Source organism: Opisthocomus hoazin, chromosome 12, assembly GCF_030867145.1.
Source record: "Opisthocomus hoazin isolate bOpiHoa1 chromosome 12, bOpiHoa1.hap1, whole genome shotgun sequence".
Lineage (NCBI taxonomy): Eukaryota > Metazoa > Chordata > Aves > Opisthocomiformes > Opisthocomidae > Opisthocomus > Opisthocomus hoazin.
The window spans coordinates 4,312,059-4,337,133 of record NC_134425.1 but is presented as its reverse complement, the minus strand read 5'-3'; the positions used below and the strand labels follow the sequence as shown (position 1 = coordinate 4,337,133).

Below are 25,075 nucleotides of genomic sequence, written 5' to 3'. Positions count from 1 at the left end.
ATCAGAGTGATCTGGAGGCTTGTGACAAGGGCGAGGTGAAGGCTGTCTGACAGCTGGATTGTAAGCGCTAACTCTGTGTTCAAATATTTGTGCTTCTATGTAGTCTCTTTCTTGAACCCCTTGGAGTAAGGATCAGGTGCCAGTGACTCTGCAGGGAAAGTTTCAGCTGCGGTTTGCCGATTGCAGCCCCACCTCTGCTAGGCAAGCCAAACACGAGGTAGAGCAAGAGCAAATACTGTGGGGAGCAGACTTTGTCGGTTTGAGCATGAAAATGGACAGAGGTAAGAATAAAAGCGAGAGACCAGTTCAGAGACCAAAGGAGGACAGGAACGAGGTACCACGGAACCGAACAGACCCTTTCCCTTGGTGCCTTTTCCCCAAGTGAGAGAGGCAAGGATGGCTCTCGGACGTCAGTTCTAGGTGACGAGCAGTATGTAGAAATGGCTTCTGTAAGGTGAGGAACAAGACGATGCAGTGGCTCGTGGAGGAGATCATAGTATTGAAAAGATTAAATGCTTTTTGTAGCAAGTGTCCACAAGACTTTAAGGTTAGTTCATTGTCATAAAAAACGGTAACATTATGCACTTTGAAAGCAGCTATTGCAGACATTAACTAGGGCTTTGAGGGACTTCAATCAAAAGTTTTTCAAACTGAGAAAAGAAGGAAAAATCAGGTTTCGAAGTAGTCTGACTGAAAGGTTTTGCTGCTTCTTTTAACTTTACTCCTACGATCTCGGGTAGGGGTCTTGTGGTCACCGTTTCTGACTGACCGCAGAGAGACAGCTCTCGGGGAGAAGGCAGTAGTGTTTCCACAGAATCACAGAATGTTCGGGGTTGGAAGGGACCTCTGTGGGTCATCTAGTCCAACCCCCCTGCCGAAGCAGGGTCACCTACAGCAGGCCGCAGAGGACCTTGTCCAGGCGGGTCTGGAATATCTCCAGAGAAGGAGACTCCACTACCTCCCTGGGCAGCCTGTTCCAGTGCTACCACCCCGTGACTACACTGCAGACCCTAGCTGGAAGTGCTGTGAATGTGGTGGGGGTCTTCAGGCTACACAACATAGATGTATGGCACACCAGTGGTCGGTGGCTGACGTTTGGAAACCGCAAGGCTACAGCGTGCACTTTTAGATGCTCATTCTTAAAGAAACCAAATAATGGGGAGCGTACCACCCCTTTGTCCCCCTGTGAGTCCTTCTGTGCTAATGTTTTGCCTGCTGCGGTTCAAACATGCCTAGATTTAATTTCCTTAGTTGCACAGTTTCATAATGATTTCTGTTAGCAGTGGGAACCTTCTCATATAGGTACAGGCTATGATCACGATTTGCCTTGGCTAACTCTTGAATAATCTCAAGGAGGCTTAAATTCCCTGCCCTCTGGCAGTTTGTTCCAGACTCATTATCGTAGCTTTCCATGGCTCCTCCCCAGCTCACCCCTTCTCCACATGACTGTCGTTGGTTTTGCTGCTGAGTGTGGAACCAAAAGCACCTTGCTTTGCTACCTGCGTGCTTCTGTTTACTAACGGCCCCCCCTCGCCCCACGGTGTTATCTGCAGCAACTGCTGAAAGCCACTGCTGGTCACAGAGGAACTGACTAGGAGAATGAATAACCTGAGCATGATCCTTGGTCCTAGAAGAGCAGCGCTGCATTTGGCTGTGTGGAAATGGTGGAATAAGCTCAGCTTACTGCGAAGTCACAGCATGGCTGAGGTGCAGAGGGACCTCCAGCTCACCTGGTCCAACTTCCACTGCTCACACAGGGCCCCCCACAGCCGGCTGCCCAGGACTGTGTCTTCCGAGCATCTCCAAGGATGGAGGCTCCACAGCCTCCCTGGGCAACCTCTGCCAGTGCTCCGTCACCGGCACAGTGACAAAGTGTTTCCTGATGTTCAGAAGGAATCCCCCGTGCTCCCATTGGTGCCCATCGCCTCCAGTCCCGTCACTGGGCACCACTGAACACAGCCTGGCTCCGTATTCTCCACACCCTCCCTTCGGATATTTAACTGTTGATACAATCCGCCCCCTGCACCCTCAAGCCTCCTCTTCTCTTGGCTGACAGTCCCAGTCTCCCAGCCTTTCCTCAGGGGAGTCATGTTCCAGTGCCTTGGCTGTCTTTGCTGGACCCTCTCCAGTATGTCTGTGCCTCTCTTGCACTGGGGAGCCCAGCACTGGACGCAGCACTCCAGGGGTGGCCTCACCAGTGCTAAAGAAAGGGGAAAGCAAATCCACACAGCACTAGAGAGCTGACCTACCCTGACTGTTTACCCTTCAATCACCTCTTTCACTTGCAAACCTGAAATGCTGTTTAAGTGAAAATTAACTTATGAGTAAACCAGCAAACTCGTCTGCTGTTTGCTTACCTCGGTCAGCCCTTCTGTTAGTATTTATATGGGGTATCTCAGAACAGGAACTCAGTTTCCCCTTAGTTTTTCCGTGGATGCTACTGCAGATAATCACATAATGATAGCGTCAAGAGAAAGGGTGTGCGCAGCCATTTCCAGGGAGACGACATCCTCCTTTGCTTCCTTTTTATGGGCACAAACTGCCAGGGATTTACTCCTAGAGGAGTTGTGGACTATCAAAGTCCTCAGCTCCGTAACTCCTGCTGCAGTAATCAAGATCCCTTTTTAGTGAGGCAGGCCTTTACCTACAGCAGGACTGCAGCAGCCCAAACCCCTCGATGGGGCAAGGGTCCAAGAACAGGGCAGAGCACAAAAGGTCAAGAAGGGGACGAAGTAATGTGAACATTAATTTATTTTCCCTCTGTTTGCAGGCTGTGACTTGGCCCCCAGAGCAGACTGTATCCCCAGAATCTGCTCCCGCCAGGGCTACTTTAGCAGACGTCTCTCAGCTCTGTTCTCCTCTGTTCGGGAGAAAACCAGAACCAGCTGTCAGGGGGAGTCAGCCAGGGACCCACAGCAGCCTCCTGAGCGTAGAAGTCTGCTGGTGCAGCAGAGGTGGCACAGTCCTGGGCTGTAGCTTAGTGCAGCGCGCTGTTGCTCTGCTCCTCAAAGGTCATTTTGCCCAGCAGCTGGCTCTCCAGCTCCACATTGCTCACGGGCAGCTGGAAGAAGTTCATTTCAGCTGCCAAAGCGGCCATGGCAGAAGGGTCCTGGCCAAACTGTGCCCGGAGCATCATGTCCATTTTCTCCAGGCGCCGCTTGAGCCTCTTGGCCTCGCGCTCCCGGATGAGCCGGGCCTGTCGTTTCTCTGGGGTCTCGTTTGCGCGTTTCAGTCGCATGGCTTCCCGGTCTCTCTGCAGCCGCCGTGCCCGCTGCTCGTCTGTCTCTTGCATGCGCTGCAGGCGCTTAGCTTCTCGATCCCGCATACGCCTGACTTCCCGTTCTTCAGGCGTCTCGTTGTCCCGCCGGCTCTTCTTGGCCGTGCGCTCCCGCTCCAGACGCTGCAGCCGCACTTCCAAGGGCTCGTTCTGCCGACGCAGGGCCCACTTCCTCATGGCAGGCGTCTGGGCCTCCAGCAGCTTGCGATAAGCCGCACAGTTGTTGCACACTAGGAGGATGCCTGCAGGATACACAGGGGTGTGAAAGGCAATGTCTTTCCCCTCGACACTGGAGGGGCCCTCGCTCTGCGGTGCCGGCAGGCGATCCGCACTGAGCACCTCTGGCAGCTTCTCACTGGAAAGCAGAAAGAGCAGAGAGTCAGAGACCTGGCGCTGACGGAAGGGTCCCCATCTCAGACTGCAGTGAACAGTGCCCCTGCTACCGCCCACGACAGCGGCCTCTGCTAAACCATTCCTGCCCACAAAGGTCTCTGAGTATCTAAAACGCAGCAACATCATATGCGGGGGTAGGAAGTGGGTTAGCCCAGGGCAGTATCTGGGCTGGAAGAGCGCAACAGCAGGAATTAGCCAGCGAGCTGCTCCTCCCCATCATCTCTGTGTTTCTCCTTTCAGCCCTGTTCCACTAGTCAGTGGATAATCTTCCACCAGGCAGAACACAAACAAGGAACATCTGGCTTTCTGCCGGTAGTCCTGCTCGGAAATGGTGAGCCCATCTGGGCAGTACAGACCTACTCTGATGGATTGCTGGGCAAGGGAAGCAGCTGATCTGCACAGTTCTAGTTCTTCACAGAGCTAAGGAACACCCTTCTAGCAGCACAGCCTGTGGAGGTCTCGGCAGGTGATGCAGAGCTGCAAGCAGGAAGGGATGGAGGGAATCTCACTCGCTGGGGGCGTTCACAACCCTTAACAACTCTCCTACAGGCCTTAGTGGGTCCAGAGCCATGACTTCTGTGTCATTTAAGGCAATCCATCTAATCTTTAACGTGGGTCCCCCAGCCCACTCACCAGCCGGCGTGACCCTGACCTGTTGAATGTGGCGTGGCTGGTGAAGCGTGCTCCACACACAGCACAGTTTGACAGCTGGTCCTCTGAGTGGATCAGGAGATGTCGCCCAAGGGATCCCGGTGAGCTGAGGGCTCGGCCGCATACAGGACACATGTAGCTCTTGGCGCTCACCACAGCTGCCGTGTGCTGCAAAACAAGCCCTAGGTTGTTGGTTACACATTGCCCAGCTCCCTGCCCAGCCCGAGGCACGCTCAACAGATATGGCAAACCATCCTGTTCAGCCTTGTGGAACGGGAACACTTTACCACTAAACCTCTGTTTGACAGCTCCTAGACGAAGCTCAAGACATCTGGGGTGTCACAGGTCAAACAGCAAGGAGGAAACCTTTCTACAGCTTCGCTGCAGTGCAAGAGAAACGATTAAGGCCAAACTGGTTGGATCACAGGACCTGACCCTTGTTTTCAGAAATGCATCTGAGGAGCTGCTGTTGCTGGACAAAGCATGACCAGACTAACAGCAGGCACGATGCTGGTGAGGAAGCGCTCAGATGGAGACAATCAGCTGGTGCAGGTAAGGGGCCAGTTCAGTTCTGCTTCATTCCTTCTTTCACAGACTTTGACGTGCTGTGAAAATGAGTACTGACAACAAAACCTCTGAGACTCCAGCACAGATTTTCTGCAATACTGGAATCATTTCAGAGGAAGAACAGCTGTTTTCATGGATAGGAACTGTGATAAAGGTACAAAATAACTGAGTGATTAGGAGGAGGGTTTCTTCTCTCACTGAATGATGTAAAAATTGCTTCCGTGTTTAGTCTGAAGGAACTGCCTGATCTTAGCCTGGAACTGCTTGCATAGACTGCCCTGGGACAGAGTTGTGTTTTCCAGACCTGCAGACCGGTGCCTTGTCGATGCTTTCCCCAGGACACCCTCTGGACAGTTTACTGCTGTAAACTTCCATCACATCCTAGCTAGAAGCTCAGTTCTGTGACTGCAAAGACCAGAACAAAGCTACCCTGTGTTATGGGTCGTTTCTGGATTTGGGGCTTAAGGAGGGTCAAGGGGCTCAAGGCCAGAGATACCCCGCAGCCTGGAACCATCCCCTACCTGGTATACGTGAGCAATGAGCTGCTCTCTGCTTCCACACTCCAGCTGGCAGAGGGGACACTGTGACAGCCCCAGCATAGGGTCAGCAGTCAAACTCTCAGGCACCTACAGGGAGGAAAAGCCGCCGTGGGTCAGGCACACAGATCCCTCCCCAGCCACCTCGCCCTCCCGTACTATCTAGTCAACACCGCACGCAGGCGTTGACCAGGTCAAGTGCTGGGTCACCAGTCCCACAGTCTGAAACTCCCTTTATGGAGCCTCTGAGCACAGCTCCTGCTGTCTCGAGGAGAACGGGCAGAGGCCGCACAGCCTCCGTTCACACCCTGGCTCTTGCCAGCACAGTGGCTCTGTAGCAGAAGGGAAGGGGAGGTCAGCCAGAGAAGGGCACCAGAACTGAGGGACGGGGGCACATTCTGTGCTACCATCTTGGCCAGCCAGGAGAACGGCAGTCTGTGCCTGCTGCCTCCTGTTCCCGGCAGCCCAGCGGCTCTTCATACCTTTCCTCCTGCCAGGAGATGTTGTTTGGAGGAGGTGGAAGGGAGAAAAAGATAAGAAGCCATGGTGGGGAGAGGAGGTGTTTAGACAGTACCCTTCCCCCTCCCTCGGAGGCTCAGGTGAGGGCAGAGCCAGTACACACTTGCCTCATGCTCTCTGATCAGCGGGGCCCTGGCCACAGGTTGTTCTGCGTTCTCTAATTCTTTCTTCACTTTTACCGTTGAACCGTCCTCCTCAGATGTATGGGAAGAAGCTTCATCCTGGGTGGTCTCCTCATCGTCACTGCCACCTGCAACACGAAGAGCAGTTATTCCCAGCGTAGTTATTCCCAGTGTCAGGACCCTGAGGGCATGCAGGGGCCTTACTTGCCCTGACCAGCATCACCCGGGGCCTCCACCCACCCCCTCCAGCCAGGGGCTCCATTTAAACTCAGGCTGGGGCACTTCAGGGACTGAAATGCTCTGCAGAGTCCCTGGGCTGTCACCCTGCCTTGCTTGACAGTCACTGGACCCCCAGCTGGACCCGCCGCCATTACCACCCTGCTCTGGTAAGTCGGGGCTGCGTCCCCGCGGCAAGGTCGCTGCCCAGCCTGTGTCATGGTGCTCCTTGGCTCTGGGCTCGCCTTCCCTCAGGGAGTCAGCCCTGCTCTGGCTCTTTGCCGGCACGAAGTCCTGCACAGGAGCCAAGGCCTCACGCTGAGTGGGAAATGGGGAAGATGGTCCTCAGAGGACCCCCAGAAGCTGCACAGCACCTAGCCTCGCCCCTTGTCAGAGTCTCCCCAGTCCACTACCTTGCCGTTACTGGGAGGCACAGAACTCACTGCTGCTGGAGTCAGGGTCTTGCAGCGGATGAATGGCTGGCCTTTGGTCCCCAAGAGCTCCAGGAAAGTTGGTTTTCATCATGGCTTGGCGGGCTTGCTCCTCCAGCCCTGCAAAGACTTGCTCCCCTGGCAGCCACAAGGACAAAGAGTCAGACTGGTGCCATGCCATTGCTTTCCCCACCAAGGCTTGCCAAATACATGAGAGGTGTGGGACTGCTCACCTGCACTGCGCAGAACCTCTGAAGTCACCTCTCAGAAAGCATTTAAGAGACCTCTCTGCTTGCCCACCCTGCAACACCAGCCTCCTGTACCTGCTGGTGTGAGTCCAGTCCCTGGGTCTAGAACAGTCTCGCTAGTGGTAGCGTCCAGCATCAGGCTGCTCTCTGCATACTCTTTCTATGCCACTGCAGCCACAAAAAAGAATGTGAGATCCTACGTATCAGCCATAGGTAGCCAGGTGGCTTTCTCTGCTACCAAGCTGTCTGCCAACAGAGCTACAGCACAGCTCCAGGCAGCAGGGACTGCGACAGTATCCCAAATCAGGCATAGTGCTGTACGACTTCCAAATCGTTCAGTCCTGTTCCCTGCTGTAACAGACAACTTGCACAAAACCAAGTACCTCCCTGTGAGCCTGGCACCTCCTCTGCCCTCTGCAGTGACACTAAACCAGGGGCATGCTGTGTCAGCACCGCCTGGCCCAGGAGCACTGAGGACGAGCTGCCCATCTCAAAGGTGTTTGTGCTCAGCGCTGCTGTTCTCCTGCTCACGGGATGGACAGCTTGCTTCACTGCCTTGCCTTGCCCAGGAGCGGCTCTGGCTAAAATGACTCTCAGTGACACTTCACATGCTCAAACCAGAAAACTAATGGAACGAACTCCGAAAGCCGAGCTGCTTGCTTAGGACAGCTTACAGTCTGCTTTGCTGAAAGACACTGATCACTGGTACCCAGAGAGGAGATGGCAAACACACTGAGAGAGGGCAATTATTTGTGGGTCTCTGAGAGAAAACTACCTACAGCAATCCCTGCTCAGGAGAACTTTTGGTTCCAAAGAACAATACAAAACAACCATGAATTTTTATATTAAACAAAACAAGTTACTTTATTCCAAGTGTAGTTGTGATTTGCCTCTCAGCGGATGAGCTGGGAGTGCTTGGTACAAAGCGCTGAAGTTCCCAGCAGTCTAGCTTTTGGGCTGAATTCATCAACTGATTTGTAAGTTCTGGAGTACCACAAAGCATAAATGTGAAAATGCTCAGGAAGACACAGTGCATTCTTCACAGAAAAACAAAAGCTTTCAGAAAAAAATTGTACCCTTTTAGTACAGGGCCACAACTGGCATCAGAATAACCAGGAAACTGAACTCTTAACCCACTGAGAGCACTGGTCCTGGTACGAGGACAGGTACGCTCCCACACGCTAAGCCGTTTCAGCCAGCTCTGCCCCACGTTCACACTCACACTGCCTTTCTGGTGCTTACCTCTCAACTCCTGGCAGTGCTTTGAAAAGCAGTAATCTATGGAAGATTTCAAAGACCTTCAGAAGTTTCACAGAGAGCGTGGGAGAAGAGTTTTAGTTCCCAACACCCCCATGGAGGTTTCCAAAAGCATTTGAAGGCATTTATCACTTTGTTTCAGAAATGTGAGAAAGCCTTCTGTAGCGAAGGGTCGGGAACATAACCCGTGCGGGCTGAAGAGAGGTGCTGAGGAGCACTCTGAATCTACTCGTCACTGAAAGCAGCAGGTGCCATCGCAACAGCTGTGACACACGTACCCCCATCAGATGCCATTCCAGCACGGAAAGGTTTTCATAACCTGGAGTGCTGCTTTTATGTCTGGACCACCACCTCATGCTGGTGGGACTGAGATACAGACCGCGTGCGCAGCAGACGCTACAGAACTGCAGTGCCCCTCCAAGCAGCAGATATCCACAAACCACCAGGATAAAAGCCCAGAGACCAAAAAAGCATTGCAAGACAAAGAGCAAGTATGGTGAAATGAGGAAAACTTCAGAACAGAGGACAGATGTAAAACTATGGTGGGAGACACTCTACCAGTGACGGAGTTAGAAAACAGGATTCCCAAACCCCACTGCAACTGCCAGGGGAAGCCGTTATGTGTTCTTTTTCTTCCCCCTTTCCCCTTCCAGATGCCTTACATTTCCAGCAGCAGCCTGGAGTCTGGTGGCAGGCAGGTTCCTGCTCGGACACTGACTACGCAAACAGCCTGCAGGATTTTAGAAGCTGTGATCTTTGTACGAGGCGACTGAGGAAGGAACTTCTACCAGTAATACTAGCATCCACCACAACTACGAGAGTGATCGTGTCTGCCAGTGGCTTCTCTGTACAACACACCCAGAACGAGGTCAGCACTGATTCAGCGCGATGCAGGGGACTCTCAGCTTACAGCCAGCAATGCAAACTGTTAACGAAACGAGTGCTGTTAGCAGGTGACATCTTGTGCATTCTCCACTACTCTGCATCTACACAGCATCATGTCATCGGGAAAGACAAACTTAAAAACGCTATCTTTAGCTTACACAGAATTTCTTATGTGTTAAACTAATATTGTCTCCAAAAGAACTTAGAAAAGAGTGCCCTGTTCATCTACCGCTGGACAAAGTCCTGCTCTGAAGAAGCTTTAGAGCTTTAACGTTTGACAGGCACAGCGTTACGCTTTTATTGTTCCTGCACACACACGCTCACACACAGACACCGACACCCCCCGCCACCCCACTTTGAGTGCACTTACATTCCTTTGGAAAGGGAGTCAGACAGGCAACAGGTTTAGGATCAGGGCTGTCAGTAAAGGACGTTATGCTCAGTATTGAATTCACAGACTCTTCTCCAGAATTTTCTTTATTAAATTCAAAAAGGGCTGCAGGCTGACCACAACACCAGAACAAGTCACCGTATTTGTTTTACAAACAGCTAGAGATGTAGGACAGCGCAAGACCATACGAATGCCTCTGCTTTGCATTCCAGTTCTCCTCTCCACAATCCTGCGAGTGAGTGGGATGCCAGGTGAGCAGCTGTGGAGGTGGGGGGCAGCCCTGTGGCACTGTGCAACAGGGGCAGTTACGACTGCTAGCATCTGGTGGTGTATCAGCTCGGATTTTTTTTCCTGAGCCCTTCCCTTCTTGAACTGTGTGCATGCAGGATAACTCTCGGGGGTTCTGGAAAATAAACACACAAACAAACAACCCCCACCCCAAAATCCACAAAACAAAATCAAACAAAACTGCATCGTTCCCCTGTCTTCCTTCCTAAACAGAAAGGTCTCTCAGAGATGAGCCACTTTATTCCCTCCTTGTACATCAATTTAAAGTCCCTGTTCATGTAGGTCTTCTCTGTGTTCATTTCCTGGACCTGAAATTTGCAAGTGTTTCCACCACTGTGGATCTAGTCCACCTGCCCCATCGCTATTCTGGGTTGTCCACACTGCTGTAGTGGTTACTGAAATGAAAAACAACACAATTGAAAGAGTTAACAACGGCAGCCCACAGAGCCCTTCAAGAACCAAGGATTTTGATGCAAGTAACATTCCTGCTCGGTTTTGAACGCTAGGTGCTATTTCTTGCAAGATACTTTCTCTTCTAACTGGGAATATTATGGACAGTAGCACTCAAGAACACTGAAGAGGACAGAACATGTGTCAGAGGGAAGGAAACAGAGGATTAATGGGATACTGGGACCATGAGAAATAGAGCTAGAAAGTGGGAATTAATTTGACTGACGAAAGCTGTTCTCAAGAGTTCTGAAATCAGCATCACTTGCAAAGGGTACAAGCAATAGAAAGAGAAGCTGCTCATGGGACAGCAGGGAGAGAAAACAGAAGTGCACGCTAACACCTGCAGCGAATTTTTGGCAAGCACAAGAACAGTGAGTAGCCCGTAACCGAGGGAGTGACAGCGCAGCAACGGATGGGCTTGAATGCAAGATCAGATGAACTGCTTAGAGAGGTTTTATACTTTAGAGTCTGGGAGAAAATAAAGACCAAATTGAACCAATTAAGGTATCTCCACAGGAACAATGTAACTGCACTGCAGTTTTCAATTCGATGCAGAATGGGCAATGCCGTAAGTATACTCCACTCACACAGTTTTATTTGCTACCACTTTGTCAGGTGTGTTTTTCATGCACCATGTGGCAAAACACAATTAAAAGCCAATAATGTGCTGCAGCCCTGCCAAAGGGGAAATGACTACAATTAAAACTGCAGAAGGCCTGGCCATCACGCACAAGGAGACTTTTGTGCTAATAGTAATTTTTATCACTGTTTCTGTATTATTTTGGATTTCCTTACACATAGACTTCTGTTTAAAACTGCTTTGACTCGTAACGACACAACTTCCCAGCCAGCCACTTGCTCTGCATGCCAAACAACGTGATTCTGTGCTAAGTGAGGACAGCAAACCATGTGGTCGTGACAGCAAGGTTAAGCGAGGGCCATGCCAAGCCTGGAAAGTAACCCTGGAAAGAGGAGGCACCAAGCAAGCCAGGGAGAGGAGATCTGTAGCTGTCACTTGGCCTAGTGAATCCAAGAGGGAAGATAACACAGAGCAGCCATGCAAGGAAGAAGTAGGCACCGTCCTCCCACAAATTTGTCCAGTCAGATATTCGCAGTGGTATTTATGCAACCCCAAAAAGCACTTCCCCAGCCCCGCAGCCTGCCAAATCAGACCCCAGCTGCAGACAACTGCGTAACAAGCTGCGTACCTGCTGTCCCTTTTCTTCCTCTCCTCCCAACCACTTCAGTCCCTGTGAAGAAGTCTCCGTAACGTGTCTGCTACGTCTCAGCCTGACTCCTCATTCTGCCGGCTCACCCAGTTCCTGGAGCTGACGCTCTCTCCGATTATCCTTGTCAGTGCACTGCATGGCATTTCTGGGCCCTCCAGATACACAGCAATCCAGGTAGACAGAGAAGTCCCAACGATTTGGTGGTGTTCAGCACAAGACAGACAAGATTTTCCATCCCAAGGTGGAGACGTCACCATTGACATTCCTTGTATCTTTCAGTCACTTCATTTTCTTGTGGTCCTACTTGCTGCTCCTGATGGCTCCTGTTGAATAGTTGCTCTGTAGCAATGTACTGCACGTCAAGGAACGTCAAGGAGGTGAACAGGTCCCAGAACTCCTCTCTGTGGCATACCAGATGCCACAACCTCAACCTCATGCCCACCGGTAGCATGTTTGTCAGATAGCTTCCCCTGAGACCAAAACTGGAGATACAATCACTTGTATTGCAGATAAAAAAAGCAACGTTCACTGTGAAAATACTTCACAACTGAACTCCGTCATATGTATAGGTGTGTACGTAATAGCACAAGCTTCTGAGGAACATAACCCTTACGCAGCAGAGTGCAGAAAACAGCCCACCGTGGAACCCTGCACCATCAGAGCTGTCGTACCCCTTGGTTTCCACACGTGAGGCACCATGGCTCTACACCAGGGAGACAGCATAAGTGCACGCCTTAAGCACGTCTGACCTAAACGGCAGCAGTAATACCCGGGCACTCTCAGAGGAAATGTGTGTGGACACAAGGTGTGTTACTAGCATGACAGGACAAAACACAGGACGTACCAAATTTCTATATGGAAGACAATTCCAAAGTCATTAATGTACTGCCAGGCAAATCAAAGCTGGACTCTGCTCGCTGCTGAACCCAGCGCCCAGAAGCAGGAATCGGAGGGCACCAGTCGGTGCGGAAACCACGCCTCAAGGCTCTCGCGCTGGCCACCGAGGAAGGCTTTGTCAGCTCTCCCAAGCCTAGCTCCAGCAGCCAAGGGGGCTCTCAAGTCCCAGGTGGAGGTAATTCTCCCCACACACTCACCGAGTGCGCAGGGTGTTTGGCCACACCACGACGTGTTTTCCCCTAGCGCAGAGAACAGCATGCGCAGACTCCTGGTGCCGTACCCGCACAAAAAGGCAGCACAGAGAAACACAGAGACATGCAAGCCAGCAGCATCAGCAAAGTCAGGCAGTGTTAGGGCTGCAGCATCCAGCTCTGTCCCATACTCCTGACAGCTACTGCAGCCTAGTGATGCCTAGGGCCCTCTCTTCAGCCTTGCTTCCACAGGTCTACAAAAGTGGAAATTTGTTCTCCTCATTCCAGCCCAAATTCCAAACGTGTCTCCAGCCACAAAGCTGGGTAGGCACACGGGCACGGCTCCAGTCCCCCCAACCTCCCTCCGCTGCAACTGGTCAAACAAAAGCTGTGTTTGTGCAGTTCCCCCTTCGCAGCCAAACATCCGTCTGTGTCTCCCTGCTCCACCGACATCTCGCTGTAGCCTGCCCACAGGAAGCGCTGACGTGCAGCATCTTCAGCCCTTTCACTATCAAATGCCAGGGTCTCGACAATGCTGGAGAAACAGGGATCTGTCCTACCAGCTCAGCTCAAGGATGAGCTGACAGATAGCATCAGCGGTCCAGCAAATGACTTAGCCACCACCCATTCCCTGCAAGGAAAGAGCAAACGGCTTTACTTACATTATCTGGTAGGAAATTGAGGTACAGTGAGCTGAAGTAACATGTCCAGGGCCAGTCAGCTGAGGCTGTCGTAGGGCAAAGATCTGAACCTAGGATTTCCCAGCTTTCGGCCACACACTCCAACCACCTTGCCTAGAACTTTCTTTGCTACCTAAGACAGGCCAGAGCCCTGAAGTCACATTTCTCAGTACGTGAACTTGCACTTGTGAGAGTGGGAATGCAAAGCACAGCTACAGGCCCTGCACAGACACACCCACCTTCGTAGCATTAGTTGTTTGCTCAAGCCTATCCCTGCCCTGCTACGCCCCGACACAGCCGAGGCTCCCCCAATGCACAGAGCTCCGTTTCTCTTCTTACAATCCCTAAGGTGAAACATGAGCAACCACCGCTGCCCCTCGAACCGCACCTTTCCATCACTCCCCTCCTCCCCACCTCACTTCCCAGCAATCCAGCTAGGGCAAGGCTCCCACAGCGCTGCGTAACGTCATACTCACAGTGAACTTTGTTAGGAGTGGTCTGTTTCCGCCGGGACATGTTTCCCTGACCTGGGAGCGCAGTCCGTCCCCTCAGCAGAGGGCTCACCTGAGGAGAGAAGAGCCTGTCACCCGCCCGGCTGGAGCCTTCCAAGGGCAGCCGGGGGTCTCGGGGCCACTGCCCACCCCGCTGCCCGCAGCGCTTGCTCCGCACCGCCACGGCCCCAGCCAGCGCCAGCACCCAGCACCATCCACCAGCGCTTCACAGCCTGCTGCACACGGCCAGTCCCACCCAGTCCGCAAGCAAAGCTACCCACGACCCTGTCCCCAGCAGACAGTAAGCCGAGCACCCCACTTCACGGGCGACCGCAGCCTCAGCCCAAACTCCCTTCTCCCTCCTGCCCCTGACCATGGCTGACGGGGCAGGAGCCTACCCCAGCCCGCAGACCCTGCCCTGCCTCCGGCGCCCACCCAGAGCCAGCCTGGGGGGTCGCGAGGCCCAACGGGCTGGCAGCGGGCCCTGGGTAACCCAGCCCGGTACCGCAGACCGGGTGCGCGAGGGACCCGGCCACCCTGCGCTCACAGCTCCAGGGCCGCTGCACCCTCCCTGCTGCTGGGGCCTCCGGGCAGGTGGGGACACAGCACCGGCCCGCACCCCGGGAGGGACCCCCGACACCCCATTGCCTGGGGAGGGACCCCCAAAACCCCACCGCAGCCAGGGAGGGACCCCTGACACCCCATTGCCCGGGGAGAGACCCCCAAAACCCCACCTCAGCCAGGGAGGGACCCCCAAAACCCCACCTCAGCCAGGCAGGGACCCCCGACACCTCATCGCCCGGGGAGGGAATGCTCTCCCCTTGTCCCTCACCGACCCCCTCAAACTTTACAAGGAGGGGAAACATGGACTCCTCGTCCTCAGGCTGACAGAGGAAGGAATCAATGCCAACAGTCCCCTCAGACAGACGGACAGACAAAAGGAGGAGTTGAACCCATATCCCCCCTGACAGACGGACAGGGGACCCTGCCAGCCTCCCCAGACAAACGGACAGGGGACCCTGCCAGCCTCCCCAGACAGACAAACACGGGGACCCCGCCAGTCTCCCCAGACAGACGGACACGGGAACCCCGCCAGCCTCCCCAGAGGCGCCCAGCCGGCAGCCCCAGCGCGGGGGGAGGGCAGGACGGCCGCAGCCCGCCAGCGGACGGACACACGGACAGACAGACCCCGCTCCCCGGGCGGAGGGACCCCCGCCCGGCAGCGCGGGCAGACAGACAGCCGGACGGACGGACGGACAGACGGACGGCGGGACGCGGCCCGCCTTACGCGGTCCCACCGCAGACAGACAAAGGACAGACAAAGGGCCGCCGGACAGACAGACGGGCAAGATGGCGGCGGCGCCGGAGCGCGCGGCGCGGGCACGGGCAGCCCCCGGCCCCGGCAGCCCCCGGCCCCGACAGCGGGCAGCGCCTCGCCTCACCTGTCCTCCATGGATCCGCCGCGGCCCATCCCTGCCGGCCCCGAGCCCCGGCCCCGCCGCCGCGCCCCAGCCCGGCTCGGGAACCGGCTGCCCCCGCGCCGCCCGAGCTCGCCGGGATCTTGCTTACCCTGCAAGGTCAAAAAAACAAACAAACAAAAAAAAACAAAATCACGATTTTATCGTTAATTTCGAAGCTGCCCGGCGCGTTGCGAACTGACGCGGCCGTTTGGCAACTAACCGCTCCGCGCTGCGCGGCGGAGGCCGCTGCGCTCCGGCCCCTCCCGGGCCATGCTCAGCGCCGCGCAGCCGCCTCCGCGCCGGGCCAGCTTACCGGCGGGGCCCGGGGGCACGCAGCGGCGGCACCGGGGCCGGGCTCAGCCTCGGCCCGGCCCTCCCTCGCGGAGGCGCCCACCGCCGCCGGGTCCTCAGTGACCTGGAGCCCCCCTCGCCCGCTCGCCCACGGCCCGGCGGCTCCCGTCCCCCGGAGAGGCGGGGCTCACGGCAAGGGGCAGCGGGAGCCGCGGGCGGAACGCTGCGCTGCCGGAACGTCCGCGCCGGGGGAGGCGGGTACCGGCGGGCGCCTATCGGGAGCTGCACTGACTCACCGGTACGACCGGGATCCCTCCGCCGGGTCACTTAGTCCCTCAGCGCCGCTCTCCTCGCCCGTGCCGCCGCCGCTTCTCCCCCAGGCCGCCGCCGCCTCGCTGCTGCCGGTAACTCCCGCGGCCTTCCCGCCGTGGCCGCCGCGCCAGCTCGGTCGCGTCCCGCGGAAGGAGTGGGGAGCGCCGGCCGCCGCGGATCCCTCCGCACGCCGTGAGGTGGTGCGGTGAGGCGGCCGCCATTTCGGGTGGCTGAGGGCTGCGCAGCTGGTGAGCGGGGGAGCGGCTGCGGCGGGGCGCGTTCGGTGGCTGAGGAGGTGGCGGCAGCGAGGAGGTGGCCTTGTCCCGAGTGCCCGCTGGCCGGAGGGCAGCCCCGGGGCCCGTCCCCCCCCCCCAGTCCCGTCGGGGTGCGGCTGCGCCGGTGGAGCTGACCCGGGGGCTCCTGGCGAGTCCCGCGGGCCCGGGCAGCCCCCGAGCCCCAGGCCCGGCTGGTGCCGGTGTGGTCGGGGCGGGCGGGGCTGGGCAGGCCGGCTGGCTCGGAGCGGCGGCGGGGCGGCTGCGGGAGCGGGGCTGGCTGCGGCGCGGGGGGTGCGTTTGGAGCCGGGCTGCTCAAGCAGGCTGTTGATCGGAGTAGGTATTTAGTAGCCGTTTTTACAGAGGCGCTGCGGGTTGTGCTGGGAGTGTTTCTCGCAGTGCTGTGAAGTTATTTGAATGTTGTCGGAGCAGGTTCCAGTTACAGAAGGGTGAAACTTGTTTTTCATGGCGTCGGACTTAACTCACGCATATATATTTCTGTAGCAATGTTTTTTGAGCTTGGTCTGTTCTGTGTGTTATTAGAATAACTATTGATGTGTGAATAGATCAGCTAAATAAACTGGATGTACTCTAGATAGTAATAAATCTTACATAAGCTACTAGTTATAGACAAAATGCTATCGCTATCCAAAAACCTGCTCTGTTGTGTCTCTCGGGTACCAGCTAGGGCCGTTCTGTGTGATAACACTTACGGAAGCATCTTCTGATGAACAGTCCTTGACATAACGAAGTGCTGTGATCAGATGTCTTCTGAGTTAGTTTTCTGTAGGAGTGGTGAGTTGAACGGGCTCATGAGCAACTGGAGCGGTGCCAGAGCACGGGTTCAGTAGTCGGGAGGAGCGTGGGGAGTATGGAATGGCAACTTTTTCCTTCCACTGACGAGACTGTTACAACCTTAGTTTGTTACAGCCCTTGGGTTAGTCATACTGCTGTCTTACAACTGGCATATTAATAGGACAGAGGTTGGCTTGGTTCTTGCAGTTGACTTTCATGTTTCTTTAAAAATGTGGTTTTGTCAGTGAAGTAACAGAGAGAGAGAGAGGTTTTGACTGTGTGGTACTTGTAGCAGGTGGCATCTTGAGGCATTGATTTACTTCCCTCATCTTTCAAAGTAAAGGAATGAAAGCATGTCTTCTAGCAGCTGCGCTGTTTATTGTTAAATCTGAAGGTCTTTTCCCACGTGGGCTGCTTAGAAATCTAGGGCTGAATGCAACCTCAAAACACCCTCTCAGTAAGCTCAGCTTACTGAACTGAGGCACAGGCACATTTCCTTGGACCACTGCTGGTAGAAGTTTGTCTGACATTCTTAAAACTTTACAATAGTCTGATATTCTCATCAGCGGCTAGTGTCACTTGTCTAGATTAAATAGACCCAGGCCTTCAACATTTTGTTTTAGGGTATGTTTTCTAGCCCTGTTCCTATTTATGGAGTAGTCCTGCTTTTTGATAATCTGTTTCTGGGGTCGAGATTCAGTCTGTCAGAATGGGAATATCCAGGAGATTTCTGTTCCCTGTGGACCTTTGTTAGGTGCGGGGTTGTGAAGTGGGAAAGGGAATGCAGAGTGCTATATGTCCAGTCGTTTGTAAATAACCAGATTCAGCAACAGCAGGCCTGTACCTGTTTGGTTGGAGAAATTGGGGAGGGGGTCCCCCCAATTAAAAGAGTGACTGGTGTCCTTCTGGCACAACCAATAGCTGCTGGTTCCAATGACCTTCCTCTCTTCTCCCACAGAAAGTCTTTATCATGTTGGGCTCTGGGTTCAAGGCTGAGCGCTTGCGAGTCAACCTGCGACTTGTCATCAATCGCCTCAAACTGCTGGAGAAAAAGAAGAGTGAGTATTTGTGACCCAGGGTGCATTTGGGGCTTAGGAGACTTGAGGAGAATGTTTTTCTGGAGTCAGGGTACTTTCGTGGGCTGAGTACGGAGCAGCCTTTTGCTGGAGCCAGGCCTTGCAGTCTGCCCCAGTGTGCCAGAGCCCAGAGGAGCAGGCAGGCCACAGCGTGGCCTCTGCCCACCTTCTGGGCAGGTGTTGGAGTGCAGTTTCTGGGGTGCATGGGGCGGTAGCAGTGGGCTGTGTGTGGAGGGACATGCCAGTTTGCCCTGGGGACACCTTCCGTGTGCTTTCTGTGCCTGCAGTGCAGTGGGGAACTTCCTGGGTGCTGTGGGCAGTGCTGCTCTACCCTGCCCAGACACAGATAAGAATCATGGTTCTGACTGACTCCACAGGGAAGTTGAAGGCGTAGGAGTGTTTCTAGCAGGTAGAAGCCCGCTCTCTGTTCTCCCGTGAGTTAGGGTGCTGGGACCTATATGCAAGGGCTTCACCAAACCATGGCTGAGCGTCTTGCGCTGCAGAAGCTTGAAGAAGCAGAGGGAGAAGCTCCTGATGGTGTTGTGTGTGGTGGGGACTGTGGGCAGGTACGGAGGCAGCAGCTCCTGCCAGCACAGTGACGGGCCTTGGGGGTGTGTGCTGTAGCGGAGTTGGCCCAGAAGGCGAGGAAGGAGATTGCAGATTATCTGGCAGCCGGAAAAGATGAGCGTGCCAGGATTCGCGTGGAGCACATCATCCGTGAAGATTACCTTGTGGAGGCCATGGAGATCCTGGAGCTGTACTGCGATCTGCTGCTAGCCCGCTTTGGCTTGATTCAGTCCATGAAGTAAGCTGTGGCCTAGAGGGTGTGGTGTGGGAGAGGGTCCCGGGCCCCGGGCTCAGGGAGGGGCATTGCCGGGGGCAGGCCTGGGGTGCAGGAGGGCACCTGTTTGATGCGGTGTCCTGGGGCCTGCAGAGACCTTTTCTTCCCCAGGCAGGGAAGACTCTGGAGCCCAGCATGGAGGATGGGGGCTTTCAGGCTGAGGAGATTGCAGGCAGTGAAGACTAGGTGTTTGGTGTGGAGATAGGATTGTCTGCTGTTGTCCTAGGGAGCTGGACTCTGGCCTGGCAGAAGCGGTATCCACGCTGATTTGGGCTGCACCACAACTCCAGTCGGAAGTGGCTGAATTGAAGATTGTGAGTAGAGTTGTTTGAGGGGTGTTGCGCGTGCAGGGTGGGGGTGATACCGCCAGAAGCTGGCGAAAGCCTTGGTCTGGGACTCTGTCCTTAAGGCAGAGGGCATGTTTTTATGGGCTCTGCAGATGGACATTCCGGTACAGGTGTCCCTGGAGCACCAGGGATGGCTCAGGCTGCTGAGCTGGGGCACTCAGTGGCAGAAAGGAGAGCGATCTGGGGAGGGGGGTGGCTATAGGGGCTACAGCAGACGTGCAGTGGGCGGTGGGGGAAAGGAAGGGTGTGCGCATTCCCAGCATTTCTCTCCTGCTGCAGGTTGCTGACCAGCTGTGTGCGAAGTACAGCAAGGAGTACGGGAAGCTGTGCCGGACGAACCAGATCGGGACGGTTAATGACAGGGTAACGACCTGGTGAAGCAGCTGGAGCTGGCAGGACAGACACGCCTGCAGTGGCTTTCTGCCCCGTGCTCCTGTGGCCAGTGGCTGATGCCTGTGGCTCGCTGCAGAGTACGGCGGGCCGGCTGTGCTGCTGGCAGGGGTGGCTGTGCTGCTGGGGGCCTGCTGGAGCATGGTGCTGAGGCCCCTGGCAGGCGGAGTCCTGGGCTGGCTGTGGGTGGCGGGGAGCAGAGCACGTGGAGCCCTGGCCTGTGGTTGCCAGCAACCTCCCCTGCAGCGGTGCTGTGCTGGGAGGAGAGGGCTCCCCAAGGCTACCGTATGCTCCCCACAGCAGGTAGCCCTGCTGGGACAGAGCTCCGCTGTGCCGCACCGCCCCGGTCCTGCTGAGTCTCTCTGCACCCTTCTCTTCCAGCTGATGCACAAGCTGAGCGTGGAAGCACCACCCAAGATTCTGGTGGAGCGATACCTCATCGAGATTGCCAAGAACTACAACGTGCCCTATGAACCCGACTCGGTGGTGATGGTGAGTAAGGCACCTGCAAGTCTGGAGCTCCTTTCTGTGTTCCAGTGGCCGGAGTGTCCCATTAGTGCTGTGCTGGCTTTCAGAGCAGAGGGCTGTGGCATGGCAGTGAAACTTGGTGGTAATTCTGCATTGGTATCTTCTGGACAGCCCAAGCACAGCAGGATTTCTGCTCCTTCCCACAGCCCTGTGGCTGTAGTGAGCTGTGCTGTAGTTGGGTTCCCTTTCTGATTCCCATTAGTATTGCTGTGTAGCTGCTGTGTGTTGTGTCGTTGTTGCGTTGTCCCATCTTGTCCAGTGACAAGTGCTGCATCTAATGGTGTTCCAAGGGCTGTGATCAGAGCAGAGATGGGTTGGTGAGCAGAATTCTTCCACCCTCTCCAGGCCGAAGCCCCTGCAGGTGGAGAGGCAGATCTGATCGACGTGGGATTCACAGATGATGTGAAGAAGGGTGGCCCAGGAGGAGGAGGAGGTGGTGGATTTACAGCCCCACTGATGGGTCACGATGGATTAGTACCCATGCCAGTGATGATGCCTATGCCCATGCCAACACCAAGTCCGCCCTTCTCCTATCCGCCTCCGAAGGGACCGGTAAGTGCCTTTGCTTTGGGCGTTCCCTTTTTCTGTGGAAGGCTCCGACTGTGGTGCTTAGCCCTGTGCCTGCTGGTTGGGAAGCGTGTACCCGATAGCTGGGTGTGTCGGAAGGCCTTCGTGTTGCTGGGAGACTGCGTGGGATGGAAATTGCTGGCAGTGCAGCCGAAGCTTTGTGTTGCTGCTTGGCTGTGGAGGTTCCGAGTCCTGCTCTCCAGCCAGCACTCTTTGCCTTCTGGGAGCAGAGGAGCCCAGACTCACCTCCCGAGGCAGTCTCCTGACCGTCGGGCTTTTAACCAGGGTGTGGAGCTGCACTGTGGAGTTGGTAGGCTGGTAGCATGCCAAGATTCAGTCAAGGAAATCAGGGGAGTTTTATGGGGTGGGAACGGTGCAGAAAAATGCGGAAGTGCCCTGCCTGCAGACCTGCAAGGGCAGGGGCCCAGGCCAGTGGCTCAGGGAGACGGTGTATTGCACGGGTGGAAGGTGGGAGCTGAAAAGAGCACCGTTCTCTGAATTCAGCCATTTACAGAATGCCCGTAGACTGGAGAGTGGCTGAACAGTGGCATGGCTTGGAGTCTCAATAGGGCAGTGTGTGTTGTGGAAAATCGGGGCCGAGTATCATCAGCTGGCTGAAGGCCCAGGCATCAGTATGCTGAGGATTTGTGCCAAGTCTCGGTCTTTGAGGCACTGTTGTGTTACAAGTAAGGGTAATACAAAGCCTTGAGTGAGCTGGAGACAACCTTCCTCTTCTGTGATAGTGCACTCGGGAGAAATGGCTCAGGTGTGCTTAAGGCAGGGTATTACCCTTCTCGTCCTGGTGCTTCTAATGCCTTGAAAGATGAAGCGTTTCGTGATGCGGGTGTGTTAGAATAACCCACAGTCCTGTTAGCTGGGTCTGCCTCCTCCAGGTGACTACATCTGACTTCATGCTGGACAATCTTTTCCTGGTCAGTAGAAACTATATCAGGTTGGATACTTGCCTGCATTTATCTTGGACTGCTATTCTGACTCCCGTAGCTGCTGTCGGTGTATTGTGTCCCATGGTCGCTCTCCTGGGTGAGTAGTCTGGGGCGTGACTGTAACCTCTCTGTGCAGGAGAACTTCAATGGCCTACCCGTCGGGACCTACCAGCCCTTCGCTAACATCCATCCGCCACCAATTCCGGCAGCCCCACCAACATACGAGTCGGTAAGTGCCTGAGCTGAACCGCCAGCGTAGGCAGGAGAGAGGACCTCCAAAAGAGTGCGGTGGTAGCCACAGAAAAAGCAAATGTTTGTTCAGCACGTTGCTGTCAGCCTTTGGAGCTTTCGGGATGGTGCTTGGCATTGCTCATGGGTGTGGTGAACCACTGAGAGCATGTGACAGGAGGATGACTTGGGAGGTGAAGTTCCTCATTCAGCTCTGGGTTGATAAACAGCTAACAAGCAGAGTCCACAAATTCAGGTTTTTTGAGATGTGAAGGATCTGTCGCCTTCAGTCTGTTTAATTATGGCTTTTGCACTAATTCATAGGTAGCCTGGATGAAAATTTTGGCTGACCCTGATGATGCATGTTTAAACACCCTGCCTTTCCCTGAGTTTTCTCGGTCCTTGGGGACAGTGAAGGAGAGGCTGGAGTCTTCTCTTTCCACACTTGTCTCTGCTTTTGTTGCTGCGGTTCACTATCCTGCCTCTCACTTTGCTTTCAGTGACATGCTGCCTGTTGTGGCAGTGCCCCGAGGAGCGATGAGGTTAGCTGAGCACCTGTGTGTGCCAGCACCTTGCGCTAGCTGCCCAGCAGTCTCTGAGCCCAGGAGACGCGGGCACGGATGCAGCAGTTGTTAGCTCAGTGGAGATCGATGGCACTGCCCGCAGCCTGCGGGGAGCAAGGAGTTATGGCAGCACAACTGACTGTGCCGTGGGCCTTTGTCCCAAGCGGGCCAGGCCCGAGATGGAGCCGTTCCGTACCTCGTTGCTGGTCACAAGGACCTGTCAGGCGTTCATGACAGGAAGGCAGCTGTAGCTGCGATTGTGTAGGTGGAGGGGGCAGCCTTCTCCCCTTTATGCCCATGAAGAATGTTCTAGACCTGCTGGTGGGTGTGCTCTGGTTATCCAGTTCCAGAGCGTGGCCAGTGAATCTGCTTTCATTGACAGGGAGGGAGAGGGAAGTCGAAGCATTGCCTGCTTTTCTTGGGAAGAGAGGCGGATTCTTTTGAGTGTGTGGGCAGCCGGGGCTGTCTGCCCCTCGGGGGGTGGGGGGGGGATGTGTGCGTGCCGCTCTGCGTGAGCGTGGCTGCTGTTGCTCCTGAGCGGTGCCTGCATGCCTGTGGGATTCTGGGCCTGGTAGGAGGGAGCTCTAGTAACCCGGAGTCTTTTCCAGATCGATGAGCCGAATGCTGACAAGGACGCTTCTGCGCCGGTGGCTGGTGAGTGTGCCAGGAGTCATGGGAAGCTGGGGGTGGTTAGGGGCCGTGGCTGGCTTGGGATCAGAGTGTCCTGGGAGGATGCTTTCCGTGTAGGGAACAATGCGTGGAACTCGAGACACCTTCAGAGCAGGGTTTGAGTTTGGAGAGGACTCTGACAGAAATGGAGAGTGTGCTCTGAGTGAAGGGAGGATCCAGACTTCCACTGGGAAACTCAAGAACTAGAGTTTGACTTTGGAGTCAGTACTGGGTCTCCAGCTTAAGCTGTCTCCTCAGACCAAGCATAGGGCCTTGCAGGATAAAATGAGAAAGCAACAGCTCTAAGTGTTAAGATGTTTTTACATGGCATGAATAATATTGTTTTGCAACAACAGAGGGAGAGAAGTAAGCACTAATAGGGTAGATAGGCTTGTATCAGTGTCGGTACTGAGGCTGCGTGCAGCAGAGCAGGACTCGTAGAGATTGCTGTTACCCCCGGTCCGTCTGCCTGAAGGCTTGCGAGATGCTTCGTGCATTGCAAGTGGATCGCAGCAAAATCCGCTTGCCTTGTACGGTGTTATTCTGCTCTGCGTGTTTTGGAAGCCCATGTTGTTTCTAGCACTTGGTGAGGGCAGGAGAGGATTTTTAGAGCAAGTAGAACCTTGGCAGCTCCAGCAAGGGTTTCTGACGACCTAATGGAGTCCTCTGCGGAGTGTCGGTGATGCGTGCTGAAGAATCTAGGCCTGTGGGTGCACCGGATCTGGCTGTATGCCTCAGTCTGGCAGCTGGGTGACAGCACGTGGTGCCTGCGTGTGTCTGTGGGAGGTGTTGGAATGGGGAGAACCAGGCCTTTGGATCCCCACGGTGCAGTCCAGCCAGTGCAGGGGCTGTGGGCAGTGGAGAGGGAGCTCCTGTCTGGTGCGGCTGTAGGACAGGGTCACCAGTCCGCATCCACCGTGGCTGCAGCCCCTTGCAGCCATGTAAATCTGAAACCTGGTGGTGTTCCCCGTTGAGTCGGCGTGCGGCTGGAGGTGCCTGGCCGCTGGTCCCGTTCAGAAGAACGCAGCGGTGCTGCCAGTTGGCTTGTGTGGCCATGCTTGGCCTGGTGAGGTGAAACGGTGTTTCTCTTACCCTGATTAGGGCCCGGGCCCAAGTCAGACGCTTCTCCGAAACCGAGGGCTGGAGCTCCCGATACCTGTGACAACTTTGTGCTGCCTGAACTGCCATCGGTGCCGGATACGCTGCCCACAGCGTCTGCTGGCGCCAACTCCTCTGCCTCTGAGGACATTGACTTTGATGATCTCTCTCGGAGATTTGAGGAGCTAAAGAAGAAAACATAAAGCTGACTGGGCTGTAGCTCCAGCGGGAGGGGCAGGAGCTGTGGCAGCTGCTTCTCTCTGAAACGGACTCTCCTTGAACCGCTTTTCTGTATTAACCTCAAATAACTGTGCTCTTCTTCTTGAGCTCTCTTCCTGCCGTACTTAACCACGTGCTGCTGCTTTCCTGACCGGCGTTGCTGGGGAGGTGAGCTGTGGGGATGCTGCGAGGCTGGAGCAGGGACCACCTGCTGTCAGCTGGGGGTGGCTGCGCGGGGAAGCCGTGCTGGGTGCCGTCCCGGCTGCTTCCGCGGAGAAGGGAGGTGAAGGCTGGGACGGGATGGGGCTTTCTGCTCTGCGCTGCTGGTCTGGAGGGCAGCGGTACCCCCGTGCTGCTGCTGTCTGCTCGGCAGCTGGCTGGGGTGAGGGTGCTTGCGTCCCGTGGGTGTGACTCCCAACTGACTGGGGTGGCAGAGGGCGCGGGCAGGGAGATGGGGTGTCGGGCTGTGGGGTGCCGGGACAGGGCCTGTCCCCTTGCCCCTCGGGGAGCCCTCCGGGGAGGGGGTCCGGGGGTCCTTGGTCCCTGCTCGGGGGAGGGCGGCACTGTGCGCTTGCCCCTGCCACGGCGTGGGGAGAGCCGGGGCCGCTGCGGGGCCGTGCTCCTCGCTGTACCGGTACCCGGCCGCTCCCGGGGCCGCGGTGAGCTCCGGCCTCGCCGCTTGGTTCCGAATAAAGCCGAGCGCGGTGCGCAGCGCTGTCCCGCCTTGTCGTCGGGCCCCGCCCCTGGGCGGGGTCA

The 25,075-nt window shown here is 55.5% G+C and overlaps 2 protein-coding genes across 10 annotated transcripts; one reads left to right on the top strand and one right to left on the bottom strand.

The window, feature by feature from the left end:
* Nucleotides 1-969: 969 nt before the first annotated feature.
* On the bottom strand, nucleotides 970-15,720 carry ZNF821 (zinc finger protein 821). 8 transcript variants are annotated; one of them, XM_075434018.1, is made up of 8 exons: nucleotides 15,493-15,720; nucleotides 15,162-15,289; nucleotides 13,705-13,792; nucleotides 6,725-6,850; nucleotides 6,051-6,193; nucleotides 5,410-5,514; nucleotides 4,323-4,489; nucleotides 971-3,632 (listed from the first exon to the last, which is right to left on the bottom strand). In XM_075434018.1, exons 3-8 carry the CDS (start codon nucleotides 13,742-13,744, stop codon nucleotides 2,978-2,980), a joined length of 1,236 nt encoding a protein of 411 aa, XP_075290133.1. In that variant the 5' UTR covers nucleotides 13,745-13,792; nucleotides 15,162-15,289; nucleotides 15,493-15,720; the 3' UTR covers nucleotides 971-2,977. The 8 variants fall into 8 exon arrangements, with proteins under 8 accessions (XP_075290128.1, XP_075290129.1, XP_075290131.1 ...); XM_075434020.1 differs by lacking the exon at nucleotides 15,493-15,720 and adding an exon at nucleotides 15,400-15,473; XM_075434021.1 differs by having other exon boundaries at nucleotides 3,245-3,519.
* Nucleotides 15,721-15,792: 72 nt separating this feature from the next.
* On the top strand, nucleotides 15,793-24,451 carry IST1 (IST1 factor associated with ESCRT-III). 2 transcript variants are annotated; one of them, XM_075434023.1, is made up of 10 exons: nucleotides 15,793-15,874; nucleotides 17,808-17,907; nucleotides 18,550-18,730; nucleotides 18,993-19,080; nucleotides 19,393-19,476; nucleotides 19,885-19,995; nucleotides 20,377-20,583; nucleotides 21,679-21,771; nucleotides 22,942-22,987; nucleotides 24,104-24,451. In XM_075434023.1, the coding sequence occupies exons 2-10, from the start codon at nucleotides 17,820-17,822 to the stop codon at nucleotides 24,301-24,303; spliced, it is 1,098 nt and encodes a 365-aa protein (XP_075290138.1). In that variant the 5' UTR covers nucleotides 15,793-15,874; nucleotides 17,808-17,819; the 3' UTR covers nucleotides 24,304-24,451. The 2 variants fall into 2 exon arrangements, with proteins under 2 accessions (XP_075290138.1, XP_075290137.1); XM_075434022.1 differs by lacking the exon at nucleotides 15,793-15,874 and adding an exon at nucleotides 15,922-16,030.
* The last annotated feature ends 624 nt before the right edge of the window (nucleotides 24,452-25,075 follow it).

Bases quoted from the DNA above. Each gene is read 5' to 3' on its own strand.
- IST1 (XM_075434023.1), top strand. From the start codon at position 17,820: ATGTTGGGCTCTGGGTTCAAGGCTGAGCGCTTGCGAGTCAACCTGCGA. The intron at 19,081-19,392 runs GTGAGTAGAGTT...CTCCTGCTGCAG, and splicing joins AAGTGGCTGAATTGAAGATT to GTTGCTGACCAGCTGTGTGC. The intron at 20,584-21,678 runs GTAAGTGCCTTT...CTCTCTGTGCAG, and splicing joins ATCCGCCTCCGAAGGGACCG to GAGAACTTCAATGGCCTACC.
- ZNF821 (XM_075434017.1), bottom strand. From the start codon at position 6,893: ATGGCATGGCACCAGTCTGACTCTTTGTCCTTGTGGCTGCCAGGGGAG. The intron at 6,194-6,724 runs GTGAGTTCTGTG...TTCGTGTTGCAG, and splicing joins AGACCCTGACTCCAGCAGCA to GTGGCAGTGACGATGAGGAG. The intron at 5,515-6,050 runs GCAAGTGTGTAC...TCCTCCCTGTAG, and splicing joins CGCTGATCAGAGAGCATGAG to GTGCCTGAGAGTTTGACTGC.